General features: G+C 48.4%; 2 protein-coding genes across 5 annotated transcripts in view; both read left to right on the top strand.

Annotated features, from left to right (window-relative positions):
• POLR2D (RNA polymerase II subunit D) overlaps positions 1 to 12977 on the top strand; it is a 129316-nt gene extending 116339 nt beyond the window's left edge. Inside the window, exon 5 of the transcript XR_009546009.1 lies at positions 12954 to 12977. The gene's annotated coding sequence lies outside the window, so the exon portion shown is untranslated. The remainder of the gene's footprint in view (positions 1 to 12953) is intronic.
• The window catches only part of WDR33 (WD repeat domain 33), a 137546-nt gene that overhangs the window by 103821 nt on the left and 16524 nt on the right, over positions 1 to 17201 (top strand). For 3 of the 4 annotated variants that reach the window (XM_060178161.1, XM_060178159.1, XM_060178158.1), the window contains 5 exons: positions 5692 to 5800; positions 7396 to 7831; positions 13840 to 14003; positions 14121 to 14213; positions 16645 to 16860. In XM_060178161.1, coding sequence (XP_060034144.1) covers positions 5692 to 5800; positions 7396 to 7831; positions 13840 to 14003; positions 14121 to 14213; positions 16645 to 16860 — 1018 coding nt within the window. The remainder of the gene's footprint in view (positions 1 to 5691; positions 5801 to 7395; positions 7832 to 13839; positions 14004 to 14120; positions 14214 to 16644; positions 16861 to 17201) is intronic. The other variant, XM_060178160.1, reaches the window with a different exon arrangement.

The following is a 17201-nucleotide window of genomic DNA, read 5'->3' as shown; positions in this document are numbered from 1 at the left end:
GCTGGAAATGAGGATAACTGAAGAGATTGCTAACTGTATAGTGTTTGAATCCTCCTCACTGTACGTGTGTTTACACACACACACACACACACACACACACACACACACACACGCTTTTCAAATTTGATAGATTTTTTTTTTGAATTTTTTTTTTTATGCCTAGGGGTCTGGAGGCTTTTTGCTTTTGTGACTTCAGGACTCTGTAGACTCTTTTTCCCTTTTTCATTTCAAATAGAGAGGGGAGACACCGTATCGTTGCTCTACCAATCGTAGAGCTCCCAAGTGGCTTTGCCTGGGACTAAGTGTGCAGGATGAACTATGCTCCACCAGATGAACTATCTTTTGCTCTCAGAAGATATCTTTCTCTTTTTTGCATCCAGGTTATCACAGGGAATCAGGCCTGTAGAGCTCCACTGCTCCTAGTGGCTGGCTGGCTGGCTGGCTGGCTGGCTGCTCTCTCTCTCTCTCTCTCTCTCTCTCTCTCTCCTCCTCCTCTAAATCAGGGGTAAGGACTGAGGATGGTCTGACCTATGAAATTATTTAATTCGGCCCTGCCAGGGCAGCTACACACAGGTCTTGAAATTCAGTATGTGATGATTTTTTTAGGATTTTGTGTGGTTCACCTGAATAATGTTAAAAGTATCCAGATGACCCCTGGCAGAAAAGAGGCTCCTCACCCCTGATCCAGATAGAAGGTGAAAGCTAGAGATGGACATGAAGAGGGATAGAGGAGAGAGAAGAGAAGGGGAGAGAGCGCAGCACATGTCACCTCTCGCAAAGCTTCTCTCCATCAGGCATGTGGTCACCTGGGGCTTGGACCTGGGGCTCTGTACATGGGAACATTTGTGTTCTATCAAGTGAGCTGCCTGTTAGCTTGTCTATCTGTGTGTGTGTGTGTGTGTGTGTGTGTGTGTGTCTATCTACCTACCTATCATCCATGTCTGTCTGTCTGTCTATCTATCATCTATCCATCTACCTACCTACCTATCTACTTATCTGTCATCTACCTATATCTATCTATCCATCTGTCTGTCTGTCTGGCTATCTATCTATCTATCTTTTACCAGAGCACTGCTCAGTTCTGGCCTATGATGAATCTGGGACCTTTGACGCCTCAGGCATGAGCGTTCTTTTGTATAACTACTATGCTGTCTCCTCAACCCACAGTCTTATGTTTTTTTTTTTTTTTTTTTTAATTCTTTAAAATTTAACATTTCTTTCTCTTTTTTTTAAATCATTTATTTTTGGAAAGAGACAGAAACTGAGAGGGGTGGAGACAGGGAAAGACACACAGACAGACGCCTGCAGCCCTGCTTCACCACTTGTGATCTTTCCTCCTGCAGGTGGGGACCAGGGGCTTGAACCTGGGTCCTTGTGCACTGTAATGTGTGCACTTAACCAGGAGCGCCACCACCTGGCTCTTCAGTCTGTGCTTTTTAATATTCTCCAGGAAAATGAAACAAACAGCAGCAGCAGCAGCAGCAGCCAAAGAACCTCTCAGTTACAGAGAGGTCCCGGGACCCTGAAGAGGAAGCCTTGAACCTGTCTGTCACCTATCTGTCTGTCACCTATCTGTCTGTCACCTATCTGTCACCTATCTGTCTGTCACCTATCTGTCTGTCACCTATCTGTGTCTGTCACCTATCTGTCTGTCACCTATCTGTCTGTCACCTATCTGTGTCTGTCACCTATCTGTCTGTCACCTATCTGTGTCTGTCACCTATCTGTGTCTGTCACCTATCTGTCTGTCACCTATCTGTCTGTCACCTGTCTGTCACCTATCTGTCTGTCACCTATCTGTGTCTGTCACCTATCTGTGTCTGTCACCTATCTGTGTCTGTCACCTATCTGTGTCTGTCACCTATCTGTCTGTCACCTATCTGTGTCTGTCACCTATCTGTGTCTGTCACCTATCTGTCTGTCACCTATCTGTCTGTCACCTATCTGTCTGTCACCTATCTGTCACCTATCTGTCTGTCACCTATCTGTCTGTCACCTATCTGTCTGTCACCTGTCTGTCACCTATCTGTCTGTCTGTCACCTATCTGTCTGTCACCTATCTGTGTCTGTCACCTGTCTGTCACCTATCTGTCTGTCACCTATCTGTCACCTATCTGTGTCTGTCACCTATCTGTCTGTCACCTATCTGTCTGTCACCTATCTGTCTGTCACCTGTCTGTCTGTCACCTGTCTGTCACCTATCTGTGTCTGTCACCTATCTGTGTCTGTCACCTGTCTGTCTGTCACCTGTCTGTCTGTCACCTGTCTGTCTGTCACCTGTCTGTCTGTCACCTGTCTGTCTGTCACCTGTCTGTCTGTCACCTGTCTGTCTGTCACCTGTCTGTCTGTCATTCTCCGGGTCCTTTAGTGGCCCGTGTTTCTTCTCCCTACCAGCCAATGAGCCGCCTCTGTCTGTCCTTGTTACTGTTTAATACAAGATGGTGGTTTATTTTTTTTTAATTAACTTTTATTTATAAAAAAGGAAACACTGACAGAAACCACAGGATAAGAGGGGCACAACTCCACACAGTTCCCACCACCCAATCTCCGCATCCCACGCCCTCCCCTGGTAGCTTTCCCATTCTCCATCCCTCTGGGAGCAGGGACCCAGGGTCACTGTGGGTGCAGAAGGTGGAAGGTCTGGCTTCTGTCACTGCTTCCCCGCTGAACATGGGTGTTGACAGGTGGATCCATACTCCCAGCCTGCCTCTCTCTCTCCCTAGTGGGGCAGGGCTCTGGGGAAGCGGGGCTCCAGGACACATGGGTGGGGTCGTCTGTCCAGGGAAGTCTGGCTGGCTCCTGGTGGCCAGAACTCCTACTCTCACCTGAACTTACCAGTTTTGAATCGACCTCCTTGCAGAGCTCAGGCCAGGTGTTGTCTCTGATGATGGTGGTTTGTTCTTATTTGTTTTTCTTTTCTCTCCCGTGCCACCCCCCCTCCTTCCACCATTTTTTTTTCAGCTAGAGAGAGTGAGAAAGAAGCAAAGTGACTTGAGAGAAAGCAGGAGAGACACCATATGTTGAAGCCCCCCCCCCCCCCCCCACACTGTAATAGTGCTCCTGTATGGTACGCAGGGGTTCAGACTTTGGTCCTTGTGTGGTAAAGCCAGTGAGCTGTCCCTCCAGCATTGTAGGGTAGGGACACGATAGACTCAGATCTCACGTGTTTCATTTTAATGAATGGTTTTTGGAGATCTATGAATCCAGAATTGAACCTTTTTTTTTTTTTTCATTGTCGTTATTGTTGTTGCTGATAGGACAGAGAGAAATGGAGAGAGGAGGGGAAGACAGAGAGGAGGAGAGAAAGACAGCCACCTGCAGACCTGCTTCACCACCTGGGAAGCGACTCCCCTGCAGGTGGGGAGCCGGGGGCTCGAACTGGGATCCTTCTGCAGGTCCTTGTACTCTACCACCTGCACTTAACCCACTGCACTACCGCCCGACTCCCACCTTTTTTAAAAATTATTTTATTTATTTATTAGATGGAGACAGCGGGAAACTGAGGGGGGGAGACGAGAGGGAAAGAAACAGAGACGCCTGCAGCCCTGTTTCACCACTTGTGAAACTTTCCTCCTGTAGGTGGGGACCAGGGGCTTGAACCTGGGGCCTTTTGCACTGTCATGTGTGCGCTAAACTTGGTGTGTCACTTCCTGCCCCTCCCCCGGAATTGTGCTTTCTTAAATGGTAGTAGCCTTTTTCGTGAAATCCCACTTGAGGTCTCTGCCCCCTTCCCCATCTTAAATTAAAATATTTATGGGGGAGGGACAGGCAGTGCACGCCTGCTTAAGAACACACATTGTGAGAACCCTGGTTCCAGTCCCGGCTCCCCACCTGCAGGGGAGTCGCTTCACAAGCGGTGAAGCTGGTCTGCAGGTGTCTGTCTGTCTCTCCCCCTCTCTGTCTTCCCCTCCTCTCAATTTCTGCCCTATGCAATACCAACAACAACCATAATAACAACAACAAGGGCAGCAAAAATGGGGGAAATGTGGCCTCCAGGAGCAGTGGATTCATAGTGCAGGTACCAATCCCCAGCAATAACCTTGGAGTCAAAAATAAAATAAAACAAACAGGAAAAAAAATGGCTGAGAGGAGCAGTGGCACTGAGCCCCAGTAATAACCCTGGTAACAATTAAAAAAAAAAATTATAGGAGGTATCCTTTTTCTAGAATTCTGTTTTGATCAGCCAGGTTTTCTGACCCTTGAGCCTGTGCCAGGGAGACGGTGTGAGGAGATTCCGGCTGCTGGCGTGAACTGCTGCATAATCAGCCTGCACGAGCCTGCCTTTGGTTTTTCTTTTTTTAAGGAAGTTCACTGTGGTTGCATTATCTGGGCTCGAATAACTGGGTTTGTGTCCCTGTCGTCAGCTGTGGTCCAAAATTAGTGAGCTAGTGTGTGGATGCCCTGGGCCTTCACTGGCAGAGGGCGCGCAGCAGATAATCAGTGCAGAAATGCAGCTGAGAAATAAATAAGGGTTCACACTTACTGTGCATCCTAGGTTTGCGTAGTTACAATGCTTGTGAAGCTTCCCTCTGCAGGTGAGGAGTGGCCACTCAAACCTAGGTCCTTGCACATCTTTTTTTTTTTTTTTCCCTCCAGGGTTCTTGCCCACACCATGAATCCACCGCTCCTGGAGGCCATTCCCCCCCCCCCTTTTGTTGCCCTTGTTGTTGTAGCCTCGTTGTGGCTGTTATTGCCATTGTTGATGCTGTTCGTTGTTGGCTAGGACAGAGAGAAATGGAGAGAGGAGGGGAAGACAGAGAAGGGGAGAGAAAGACAGACACCTGCAGACCTGCTTCACTGCCTGGGAAGCGACTCCCCTGCAGGTGGGGAGCTGGGGGCTGGAACCGGGATCCTTACGCCGGTCCTTGCGCTTTGCGCCCCATGCGCTTAACCTGCTGGGCCACGGCCCGACCCCCCCCCTTGCACATCTTAAATGTGTGTTCAACCAAGTGTACCACCACCTGGCCCCCTGAACGCACTTTTAAAAAATACTTTATCATTCTTAACATTTTAATTAGTGATTTAATAATAAAATGATCGTTTCTGTGGGGTAGATAGTTCCACCACACCTGTCCCCAACTCTGTGACTAAGTGCATTTTTCTTTTTTAGTAAAAAGAACAAATGTATATTTGTCTAGAGGTCTGATCCATGGTCACTGGATAGTAGGGTAACCAACGTTTAGATATGGCTAGATGAAAATAGAGATCATCAGGACCCAAGACAAACTAAGGGGGGCCCTGGCCCTTCAAGAACAGAGAAATGAGGGGAATCTGCCAGCAGGTTTCTGTCACATACAAGTTGGAAGGATTTGGTGGCCCTGGCATCCCTCTGGTCACTTCCCGGGGAGAGGACCGCAGGAGGCTGGCGACAGGGGCCCTAGAAGCAGGAAGCAGCCCTGGACTCGCTCACGGGCATCTTTCCTTTTCTTATGCCTTTGCTCGTCCCCTACCCCATTTCAATGTAGTCCACATAGCTCTTGAGAAGACTGGCTAGCCTGCCTGCCTGCCTGCCTGCCTGCCTGCCTGCCTCCCTTTCTTTCTTTTTCTGTTGTAGTTATTGATGTTGTTGTCATTAGATGGGAGAAAGAGAAATGGACAGAGGACGGGTAGACAGTCTTTAGGGCAACCTAGTCCTTTTATCTTGTTACAAGCCTAAGATTTCACATCCCTGCTTTAAAAACATTTTTTCAGGAAGGACAGAACGCAGGCCCCCCGCCCTTGATACCAGGCCTAGGGCAGCAGGGAGCACAAGGCCGCATCCCCCCTCTAAACCCCGGACAAGGACCTGTTCCAAACAAAGGTAAGTGCCTGCTTGGCTGAGCCGGAGGCTGTCTTCTAATGTGGTGTCTTTCCCCTCTCTCTTTACTGCTCTTGTTTTCTCTCTGAAAAAGTTGGCCTGGAGCGGTGAAGCCCTGGCAGACAACCCACCACCCAACACCGCTGTTGACAGAAAATAAGTATGCATTTACAATGACTGCAATACATTAGTAGTGGGAAAAAAAAAGTCCCTTCAAATTTAGGAGAACGATGTTCACCGTCATAAATTTAATTATCCTATTCAGTGAGTTCCCAGTTTGTAAAGAATGGCAATAGCTTTGTATCAGTAGGTGATTGAGACAGATATAGAAAGTATTTCTGTGAATTCAGACTAAACTAGGTAGGCTCTTTTGTCACTGTATGCCTTACGGAGAATTTTATTACGAATCCAGGTGGGCTATCAAGTTAAAGTAACCCAAGGCTATAGGGGTAACATCATGGACTGAGACAGCTCCCCTCCACACACTCCCACCCCCCAAATCTTTAAAAGCCTTAGAAAGTACACCAATGAGTTGGGGAGATAGCATAATGTTTTTTTTATTATTTATGCAAAAATGCTGTCATGCTTGAGCCTCCAAAGCCCCAGGTTCAGTCCCCTACACCACCATAAACCAGAGCTGAGCTGTGCTCTGGTAGAAGAGAAAAGAAAAGAAAGGGAAGAAAAGAAAAGAAAAAAAAATTTATTAAAACAAAAAAAAATTGGGGAAGGTGGTTGGACAGTGGTCGGACAGTGAGCACAGGTATTACCATGCTCGGGCCTGGCTTCAAGCCACGGAATTTTCACAAGTGGTGGAATAGTGCTACAGGGTCCCCTTCCCCACTTTTAACATCTCATTTCATTTATTAATTAATTGGTTAAAGACAGAAACTGAGATGGAAGAGGTGAGCTATAGAGGGGAAGAGAAAGAGACACTTGCAGGTCTGCTCCATCATCGCCCACGAAGCCCATGAAGCCCCTCTTCCCCCCCCCCTGCCCGCCCCACAGTTGTGGACTGGTGGCTTGAACCTGGGTTCTTGGGCATGCTAACATGCACTCAACCATGTATGCCACCACCTAGTCCCCCTCTTCTTCTCCTTTTTTTTTATCTCCCCATCTCAATTTCTGTCTCTATCCAATATAAATATTTTAAAAGATTAAAAAAAGAACTCAATAAAAAGCAAAGACCGTGCAGAAGTGACTTCCCCTGTGCCTGGCCTTCCGCCCTGCCGTATGGGTTTGTTCCCATGACCCTTTCTGCTTCAGTCAGAGCTGATGGGTGTGATGGCATTACTGCCAGGATAGATGCTGTTTTCGGGGCTCATTCATTCTCACAGCAGCTTTTCTCAGAGCAGCAACCTACCGTAGGGTTAGGCTGCCTGGCTAGTGAGAGGTGAAGTTGTACTCTGCACCCTAGAGACATCTTGTTCCTCCCATCCGATCCTCCCTTGGGGACAGTGGTCTCCTAAGGCCTCTGAAACCCAAGGTGGGAATTCAGTCTAGACAGAAGAATGTATTCTTTAACCTCAAGCTGCCGACAGTCCCATTTGTGCTCGCAAGAGTCCTTGGAACCCTGATCAAAGCAGACTCTGTTCCTGCAGGTGACGCCCGTGGCCCCCCAAACCATCACATGGGCCCGATGTCAGAGAGGCGGCACGAGCCCAGCGGCCCCGACCACGGCCCAGACCGGGGTCCTTTCCGGGGTGGTCAGGACTGTCGGGGCCCTCCCGACAGACGTGGCCCTCACCCCGACTTCCCCGACGACTTCAGCCGCCCGGATGACTTCCACCCGGAGAAGCGCTTCGGCCACCGGTTACGGGAATTCGAGGGGCGAGGCGGACCTTTGCCTCAAGAAGAGAAGTGGAGGCGCGGGGGCCCTGGGCCCCCGTTTCCTCCTGATCACAGGGAGTTCAGTGAGGGGGACGGCCGGGGTGCCGCCCGAGGACCCCCAGGAGCATGGGAAGGCCGAAGACCAGGAGACGAGAGGTTTCCTCGGGACCCCGAGGACCCGCGCTTTCGGGGGCGCAGAGAAGAAAGGTAGGGGGGCACTCACTCCGTGGGTCCGTGCGTCGTCCTCTGGGTTCTTTTCCTCTTCTGATCCCCAAAGTTGTTGTTCTTCTGTTGACTACTAACCCTCTCCCACCTCGGTGTGCATTCACACTTCGAAATAAATCACTGTCGGACAGATGGGGTTTACCCGACAGACATTTGCTTTGCCAACCTGAGGCTCTTGGTTTGACCCACTGGTGCTGCAGATGGTCACAGCCATGCTCTGGGGTCTCTCTCTCTCCCTCTCTCTCCCTCTCTCCCCCAGCCCCCACACCCTCATCCACACACCAAACAGGTCTTTGAAGGACCCCACTTTGAGAGGGCGGCGAGGTGGCAGAGTGGCTAGTACCGTGTTCCTCTAACTCGGGGGACTGAGTTTCAGCCCCAGCACTGCAGGTGCTGTGATGATACTCGGAGGTCCTTGTTGTTTTCGCTGGGCTGGCTTCACGGGCGGGTAACAGACGACCATGATCGAGCTGTAGGCAGTATCTCTTTATTCATGCAGGACGCAGCACAATCTAAACCGAGCTAAGCTAAACTCAAGGTACCCTAAAACTCACAATGCTGTCTTTATATATACTTGCCAAGTAGGGTGGAAACAGGATGTGACATAGAGAGGGTGGAGAGAAAAGTGACTGGTGAAAATCAGAGTGTGACAAGGAGAGGATCAGGGTGTGACAAGGAGAGGGGGCAGAGCAGGCGAGAATCCTATCACTGAACCACTAATGCCCTGGAGGGAGGGTGGTGCTTGTTAACAGAGGTTATGTAAATAGAATGAAGTGGTTATGTAAATAGAATAGTGTTAAGCAGGGGGGATTTAAACCAAATGAAACAGAAGGGGTCTCATGCATACCAACAATACAGAAGGGGTCTCATGCATACCAACAGGTCCTCTCTCTTTCTCTCTCTCCTAATAAATAATAAATCTTTTGAAAACATCCCGACTTTTAGCTTTTATGGGACCCTATTTTTTATCTCTACAGTTTAAAATGCATGCGTGTGCGTGCGTGCGTTTTGTCAGTATATTATTATGCTTTTTGGATCTGATTGGGTTCTCCAGTAGAATGATGATACATAAACATGGAAAATAATGGACTTATTATTATTTTTTTCTTTTCTATAATTGCCTAAAGATAGAAACAAAATAGAATCAAATGGGAAAATAATCCTCTGAAGTCGATCCTTTAAACTCAGGTCACATTCAGGTGTGACCTTGCTTAAGAGAAGAAGAAGTGAAGACATATGGAGGGAAAAGCAAGTGAAATCTATGATGAGACTCAGGCAGCGACGGTGTATGAGTCCCCTCCGTGCCAGGTGTTGCGTCTTTCATGACTGCAAGGGTGATCTGTGTGTGACCTAGGCTTGTTATCAGCACTGCAGACAAGGGGTCCCACCGAGTCAGCCCGCGTTCTGGTCCTGAGAGCCTGCGGGTGTCACTGTCAGCCTGTGGTGACTCATTCCAGTCTTTCCCCATCGCACTTCCCTTGTTGTTGTCCTTCCTCTCTCTCTCTCTCTCTCTCTCTTTTTTTTGCATCCAGTGGCATGGGCTCAAGGCAGGCACTACAAATCCACCGCTTCTGATGATCTTTTTTTTTTTTCTCTCCTTTTCATTCAATAGGACAGAAAGAAATGGGGGGGTTGCTGGATAGCAAGAGGGAGAGAAAGACTCCTGCGGACCTACTTCGCCACTGCAAGTGGAGAGTGGGGGTTCAAACCTGGGTCCTTGCACGTATCCTTGTGCGTGGTACTATGTCTGCAAAACCCCCCCCCCCCCCCAATCTTTGCTGTTCCTTATAGAAGACTGTTAGTTGGCATTCTGTCATATGAGTAATAAGATGTCCGGGGGAGGTGAAATTAGGGAGTTAAGGAAAGCAGCTGTCAGAGAGGAGTTGAAAAAACAACATTAAGGTTTCAAGTTTTCTTTTTTCTTTTTTTAGTCTTGAGGTTTATCTTTATTTTTCAAGCTCGAGATAGAAAGGTAGAGAGTGAATGAATGAGAGCGAAGCTTCCTTTAATGGGACGGGGGCTGGGTTTGAGCCTGTGCTGGGCACATGGCAAAGCAGCACACTCTCCACACGAGCCATTTTGCCAGTCCTCAAGTTTTCTTAAGGGCCCATCAATGATAAACAGGTGCGTTCTTTCTCTCTTTCTTTCTTTCTTTCTTTCTTTCTTTCTTTCTCTCTCTCTCTCTCTCTCTCTCTCTCCCTCTCTATTTATTTCTCTCTATTTCTTTCTTTCTTTCTCTCTCTCTCTCCCTCTCTTTATTTATTTCCCTCTTTCTTTCTTTATTTCTTTCTTCCTTCCTTCCTTTCTTTCTTTCTTTCTTTCTTTCTTTCTTTCTTTCTTTCTTTCTTTCTTTCTACTGGAGCTCTGTTCAGCGTTGGCTTCCTGTGGTGCCAGGAATCGAACCTGGGCCTTTGGAGCCCCAGGTAATAGACTCTGTTTGCGTGACCATTATGCCCTCTGCTCCCACCCAGAGTGCACTGCCTCCACAGCTTTTCACTTGTGGAGCAATCTCCTTTGTGCTGATGTTGGCATAGACTTTTCTGTATCTCTTGAGTCTCTGCGCCGTCGGCTGAGTCTCAGATCTTTCATCCTTCGTATTTTCATCAAAAGCTTTAGGGTTAGGACTGAGAACCAGAGCATCATCTCAGCATATGTGTGCCTGAAGGTCAGACTGGGATCCCCTGCTTGAAGAGTCCAGCATTTTAGGCACCTCCTGGGCTGCTAAGTTTCCGACAGTTCTCTGCCAGGGTCTCTGTATCACTTCTATCGGAGATAGGTCCACTGTCTTGAGTCTGGTGTTGTTTATAGCTCCACACTGCAAATACACCCCCATGCACTCTTGCTTCTTCTTGTGCTTGCTCTTTGCTTTGAAAATGCTCTTTCCCAGGCTGGGTGGTAGCGCGCCTGGTTGACTGCACATGTTACAAGGTGCGGTCGAGCCCCTGCTCCCCACCTGCAGGGGGAATTCTTTATGAGTGGTGAAGCGGGGTCTCTCCTGCTCTATTTCGGGCTGTCTATCCAATAAATAATGATAGTACAAAAAAAAAAAAATACTCTTCCCCATGTTTGTGGTCCACTCCATTCAAATCGCTCCTTCCATTATATTCAGTTCCTCTCTCTCTCTCTAAAATTATATATATATAATTTTAACCGGAGCACTGCTCAGCTCTGGCTTATGGTGGTGCGGAGGACTGAACCTGGGACTTTGGGGCCTCAGGCATGAAAGTCTCTTTGCATAACCATTATGCTGTCTACCCTGCCCCAGTTCCTCTCCATCTTCCTATTCCCCCTAACACTTAGCAGAGCTTTGCGGTTGCTAACTTGCTAAGATTAGCTGACCTATGATCAGTAGGCAGTACAGGCATAGGTACACTTAATCCATGAATTTTTTCCCCCAGTAAATTATATACATATACTTTTTCTTCCTTATGATTTTTCTTTTTTTAAACTATTTATTTCTTTATTCCCTTTTGTTACCCTTGTTGTTTTATTGTAGTTATTATTGTTGTTGTTATTGTCATTGCTGGATAGCTTAGAGAGAAATGGAGAGAGGAGGGGAAGACAGAGAGGGGGAGAGAAAGACAGACACCTGCAGACCTGCTTCACAGCCTGTGAAGCGACTCCCCTGCAGGTGGGGAGCCGGCGGCTCGAACTTCGATCCTTACACCGGTCTTTGACTTGAGCCACCTGTGCTTAACCTGCTGCGCTACCGCCCGGCTCCCCCTTATGATTTTTCTTACTAACGTAGTTTACCATGTAGGTATTGCTTTGACATGTCTGTAGCCAAGATTCTAGCTCCAGTGCCACAGGGTAGCGCCAGGGTCCCAGGGGAAGCTTCAATGCCAATGTGTCTCTGTCTAAAAGAACGAACCAGTTTCCAGAGGGAAACTGAGTATGCACAAGGTCTTGGCTCCACAAAAGAAGCAAAATATTACCGGTTAGATTATTTTGAGAGTGCAGCATATGATAACCAAATGTGCTAATAGTCTTTGTAGATTTTTATTTGACTTACTGGATAGAGACATAGAGAAATCACATGGGAAGGGGAAGATAGAGGTGAAGAGAGAAAGGCTGGGGAGATAGCATTATGGCTTTGCTAATAGATTTTGACACTTGAAGATCCCAAGTATAATCCCACCACCACCATAAGCCAGAGCTGAGCACTGCTCTGGAAAAGAGAGTGCGGGAGGGGGAGACACACACACACACACAGAGAGAGAAGGAGAAAGAAAAGCCTGCAGTATTGTTTCATTGCTCATGAGAATTACTCAGTTTCCTGTGCATTGTAGCATGTCTCATGTGTGCTCTACTGAGTGACTGTGCTACTGCGTGGCCCCCATAGTCCATTTCTATTACAAATAAAAATTTTGCACAGCAATAACTAATAGTAGTGTTTAGGGCGTCAAGAATTCTACATGAATTCTTTCAGTGGAGTGGGTGGGGGCTGGCAGCTCTAAAATCTTTCGTGGTCTAGCGTTTCTGTTTCTGAGCTATGTGTTGTTTAAGAGTCATTCATTAGCGAGGTGGCGGTGGGCAGGAGCAGGGGGCACTATGGCATCACTCTGGGCCGTGCTATCCGGGAGACTGAGGCAGGACTTCGTGCCGGCAAAGCCAGTACTGTATGTCCTCCCATCCCCTGCATTGCCTTTCTTTATGACACAACAGCTTTCTCAGGCAGGGGCTTTTGAAAGTCACCACTGTGTCCTTAGCACCTAGGGCGGCAGTTGTGTCGTTGTACCACTGCTCACTAGCTTGAAGAAACAGATCTGTAGGGGAGTCGGGCGGTAGCGCAGCGGGTTAAGCGCAGGTGGCGCCAAACTCAAGGACTGGCAAAAGGATCCAGGTTTGAGCCCCCGGCTCCCCACCTGCAGGGGAGTCGCTTCCCAGGCGGTGAAGCAGGTCTGCAGGTGTCTGTCTTTCTCTCCTCTTCTCTGTCTTCCCCTCCTCTCTCCATTTCTCTCTGTCCTATCCAACAACGACGACATCGATAATAACTACAACAATAAAACAACAAGGGCAACAAAAGGGGAATAAATTAAAAAAAAAAAAGAAAGAAACAGATCTGTAGAGCGGAGATGGCACTTGAGAGAGGGCATCTCACTAGATGTGCTATCCGCACAGGCTGCCCTAACAGAATACCTCAGCCGGTTGGCTTAGACAGCAGAAAATTACATTCTCATACTTCTGGAGGGCAGAAACCCTACATTAAGGCCCAATATAGGCACTGCCCGCGGAGAATTCTCCTCTTGCCTTTCATACAGCTGCTTTCCCACTGTCTAGCATTAAGGGGGGCAGGAGGGTGGGCAAGGGAGAGAGGGGAAGCTTTCCCTGTAGTCTCTTTTAACGGCCATCCTAAAGGCCCCACCCTTAGAACTTCGCCTAACCCTACTGTTCAAAGGGCCATCTCTAAACTTCTTCACGTTGGAAGTTAGGGCAGCGATATATGAATTTTGTAGGGCATATAAACAGTCCATAATAGGAGTTATTTTTTGACTAGGGAACATAAGATTCTCTCAGTACCTTTGTGATGAGGTCCGTTGAGTGGTCAACGCCTGGACAGAATGATTTCTGCTGCATCTGTGGCTTCTTCCTTGAATCTCTCTCACAGAAGCAGTGCCTTTGGCTCTTAATCTCTCTCTCTTGTTAGTCAACATGAACTCCGTGCTTGATAAGGTGATTGTGAAGGTGAAATGAAATAAGCCATCCAAAGCCCTCGACTTGGTAAAATATTTACTGCTATTACCATTCCTAGAAGCCTGAAAGAAAAACTAAAATAACCTGTATTTTGGCATGTTTCTTTCCTTGCTCGGTTGGCTCTGTTTGTACCCAGGATTGTTAAAAAAAAAAAAAAAAAAAAAAGGTACTTGTACTTTTTTCCTTCTGCTTAACATTATATCATATTTTCTCCTATTAGTATGCATCTCTGAAACATGGACTAAGAGCTGCAAGTCTTCCGCTAGATAGACATTTTGCTCTGTTTTCTCCGACAGCTTCCGAAGAGGCGCCCCACCACGACATGAAGCTCGTCCCCCTCCCAGAGGAAGGGATGGGTTTCCGGGTCCTGAGGACTTTGGTCCAGAGGAGGGCTTCGATGCCGCTGATGACACTGCCCGAGGAAGAGATCTCAGAGGCCGAGGTCGAGGTGCTCCGCGAGGTGAGCGTGTGCCGAGAACATTAGGGCTTCGGCTCAGGAAGGACAGGAGTCGGGAGTCGGGTTGTTGACTCACCTGAGATGGTCTGTGAGTGCCATGTTGTCTGCTCCTTCACGCAGGAGGAAGGAAGGGTCTTCTCCCTACACCTGATGAGTTCCCTCGCTTTGAAGGAGGAAGGAAACCAGATTCTTGGGATGGAAATAGAGAGCCAGGTAAGGAAGGAGAACTGCTTGTGCCTTTTTCTTCTTTTCACTTTTTATTTGTATTGGATAGTCGGCTACAAGATGGCACGGTCACAGTATAGTTCCGTGTACACCCAGCCCCGAAGCACCGTGTCCCCACCTTCCCCTTGCAAAGATAACTGGCAAATCTCAGAAACAGTTTGCTAGCTTACGTCCTCCGCCCACCCCAGGTTCATGTGTACCAGCTCTCCAGATTCCACCTGTGAGGGAAACCACCTGGCGGTTGGCCTTGGTCTTTACTTATTTCGCCAAGCATAATCACCTCCAGTTCCACCCATTTTTGTCCAAGATTGCAGAATAGTATTACATTATGAACATATCCCATAAATTCTTTTTCTAAAAAATATTTTTTATTACCTTTATTGATTGGAGAGGGAAGGGGGAGAGATAGAGAGGGTGAGAGACAGACACCTGCAGCCCTGCTTCACCACTTGTGAAGCTTTCCCCCTGCAGGTGGGGCCTGGGGGCTCGAATCCAGGTCCTTGTGCCCTGTAACGTGTGCGCTCAACCAGGTGCGCCACCACCCGGCCGCCTCCCATAATTTCTGTAGCCAGTCATCTGTTGGACATTTAGGCTGCTTCTACTCTCTGGCTATTGTGAATAATGCAGCTATGAACGTGTCCCCCTGAATTAATGTTTGAGCGCCCTTTAGATAAATGTTGTGGCTTACTGTTTACTAAAGACCATCCGTGCCCAGAATGTGGCCCAAGGACTCCTGGTGCTGAGACCTTCATAGGGCCCAGCAACTGTACGTCTCCATGGGAGAGTGAAGGGCTTCATATTCTTCAGCCAACAGCATCTAGTCACAATTGATCGAACATGGAAACAGATGGGAGAATCCAGTTTCCTTCTGTTAAGCTTGACAGTCACAACAGTGAAACAGTGCTGTCCTTTTCACTTGCCCTATTTGATTTTTGAGTGCTAGCATGATATTATTAGTTATGACTCTTGTAAGTGAAATCTGTGGGGTCCTCAGCAATTTTTAAGATTTCATATAAAGACATGCAGAAATTAAAACGTTTGTCAGTGACCTGGGACAAATACCTCAGTGGTTAGTGCCTTTTTTTTTTTTTAAAGATTTTATTTATTTATTAATGAGAAACGTAGGAGGAGAAAGAGCCAGACGTCACTCTGGTTCATGTGCTGCAAGGGATTGAACTCAGGACCTCATGCTTGAGAGTCCAGTGCTTTATCCATTGCACCACCTCTCGGATCACGCACCCATTTTTTGAAGTTCAACACCACAGTGACTAAATCATTGGACTTAGCATGGCTTTTGAGGCCAGGGACTAGAAAATTTGACTTTTGAGCATGAGGTCCCAAGTTCAATCCCATCATCACATGTACCAGAGTGATACTCTGGTTCTCTTGATGTCTGTCTATTTCTCTCTCTCTTATAAGTAAAATAAAAAGTGATTTTTTTTCTTTCAGTCCTGAGTTCTGTTCCCAGTATTGCACGTGCCAGAGTGATGCTCTGGTTCTCTCTCTCCTTGCCTTTCTTCTGCTAAGAAATCTTATTTATTAAGTCTGAGAACTATTTCCTGGACTTTACTTACCTCTTCATGTTTTAGGAGAAGTGCTAATTCTTAGTGCCTCCATTAAGAAAATCTCGTATTTTTTACGAGAGAGACTTGAGACCAGAGCGCCATTCCACTCTGGCATTGTGCAGCGAGAGGTTTCAAAGCTGGAAGGATCATGCATTCAAGTCTGTGCTTTACTCTTAGAGAGTTCACCAACCTGAATGAGAATCTTGACTTTTTTTTTTTTGCACAACACAACTCAGTTTTGGCATGCGGTAGTGCTGAGGATTGAACTTGGGCATCTTGCACGCAATTCATGTGCTACAGTTCACTGTCTCCTCCCTCATCTGATGATGGCAGCGACTCCTACTGCTACTTCCCCATCGGTGTCCTCCTCCTCCTCCTCCTCCCCCTCCTCCTCCCCTCCAAATGCAACGCTGAGAAGTCAAGAGCCTCATACATGCTTGATATCACTACCGGGCAGCCTCCTCAATTTTTTATTCTTTGTTTTTTAGAGAGAGAGAGAGAGAAAGGGTGAAAAGGAGAGGGAGAGCCGTACAGAGAAGAGGCCCTACCCCACTGCTTCTCCACCTTGGCTCTCCCCTAGTGGTGTGCGCGGCACCCCTACTTGGCACTGCCGCTGCCATGCCTGGCATCCGTGCACAGTACCGGGCGAGTCAGCTGTCAGCTCTGAATTGTGTGGCTCAGGCCTCACTGCTGTGAGCATGCAGGAAGTGTTCCCCACACGAATGCATGTCGGTTCTCAGTGGCTGTTTACTCCTGACAGTGCAGTTTCTGTTTCTGTCTGCTCTCGGTCACAGTGTAATAAATAGAACAGGACAGACAGGCTCTTAGCTTTGTGGCTCTGGTTTGCATTTCAGGGCCGGGTCACGAACATTTCCGCGACGCTCCCCGTCCCGACCATCCTCCTCATGACGGCCACTCCCCAGCTAGCCGAGAACGTTCTTCTTCTCTCCAAGGCATGGACATGGCATCGCTGCCACCCCGGAAGCGTCCCTGGCACGATGGGCTAGGGTCCTCTGAGCACAGAGAAATGGAAGCCCCCGGGGGTCCCCCAGAGGATCGAGGAGGTAAAGGTAAGTGAGGGCGAGTGACCCCGGGTCAGGACTTGTGGACGCCACGCCCTGCAGGACTGTTGCAGGGGACCACAGTGGGTGTCGCCTGTGCCACCCGCCCCGCTGCAGCGCCCCGGTCTCTCCTCCACTCCGCCCAGACCCGCAGAGGCAGAGTGGGTGGGTATGTGGCAGCCGCTGCCTCTCGGAGCTCCTGCTGGGGCGACTGCAAGCGCGGCCTCTGCACACGTCTCCTCTCGTTGCCTCTCACATGTGTGCTCTCTCGGTGTGTGCCTGCGCAGCTCTTTCTCACGGTGCCCTGCCACTGCCGAGCTGACTCCCTGTGAGGCTGGCGCCGAGGGCCG

This window comes from Erinaceus europaeus, chromosome 18 (assembly GCF_950295315.1).
Source record: "Erinaceus europaeus chromosome 18, mEriEur2.1, whole genome shotgun sequence".
NCBI lineage: Eukaryota > Metazoa > Chordata > Mammalia > Eulipotyphla > Erinaceidae > Erinaceus > Erinaceus europaeus.
The sequence above is the reverse complement of the archived record's forward strand: the minus strand, read 5'-3'. Positions and strand labels throughout refer to the sequence as shown.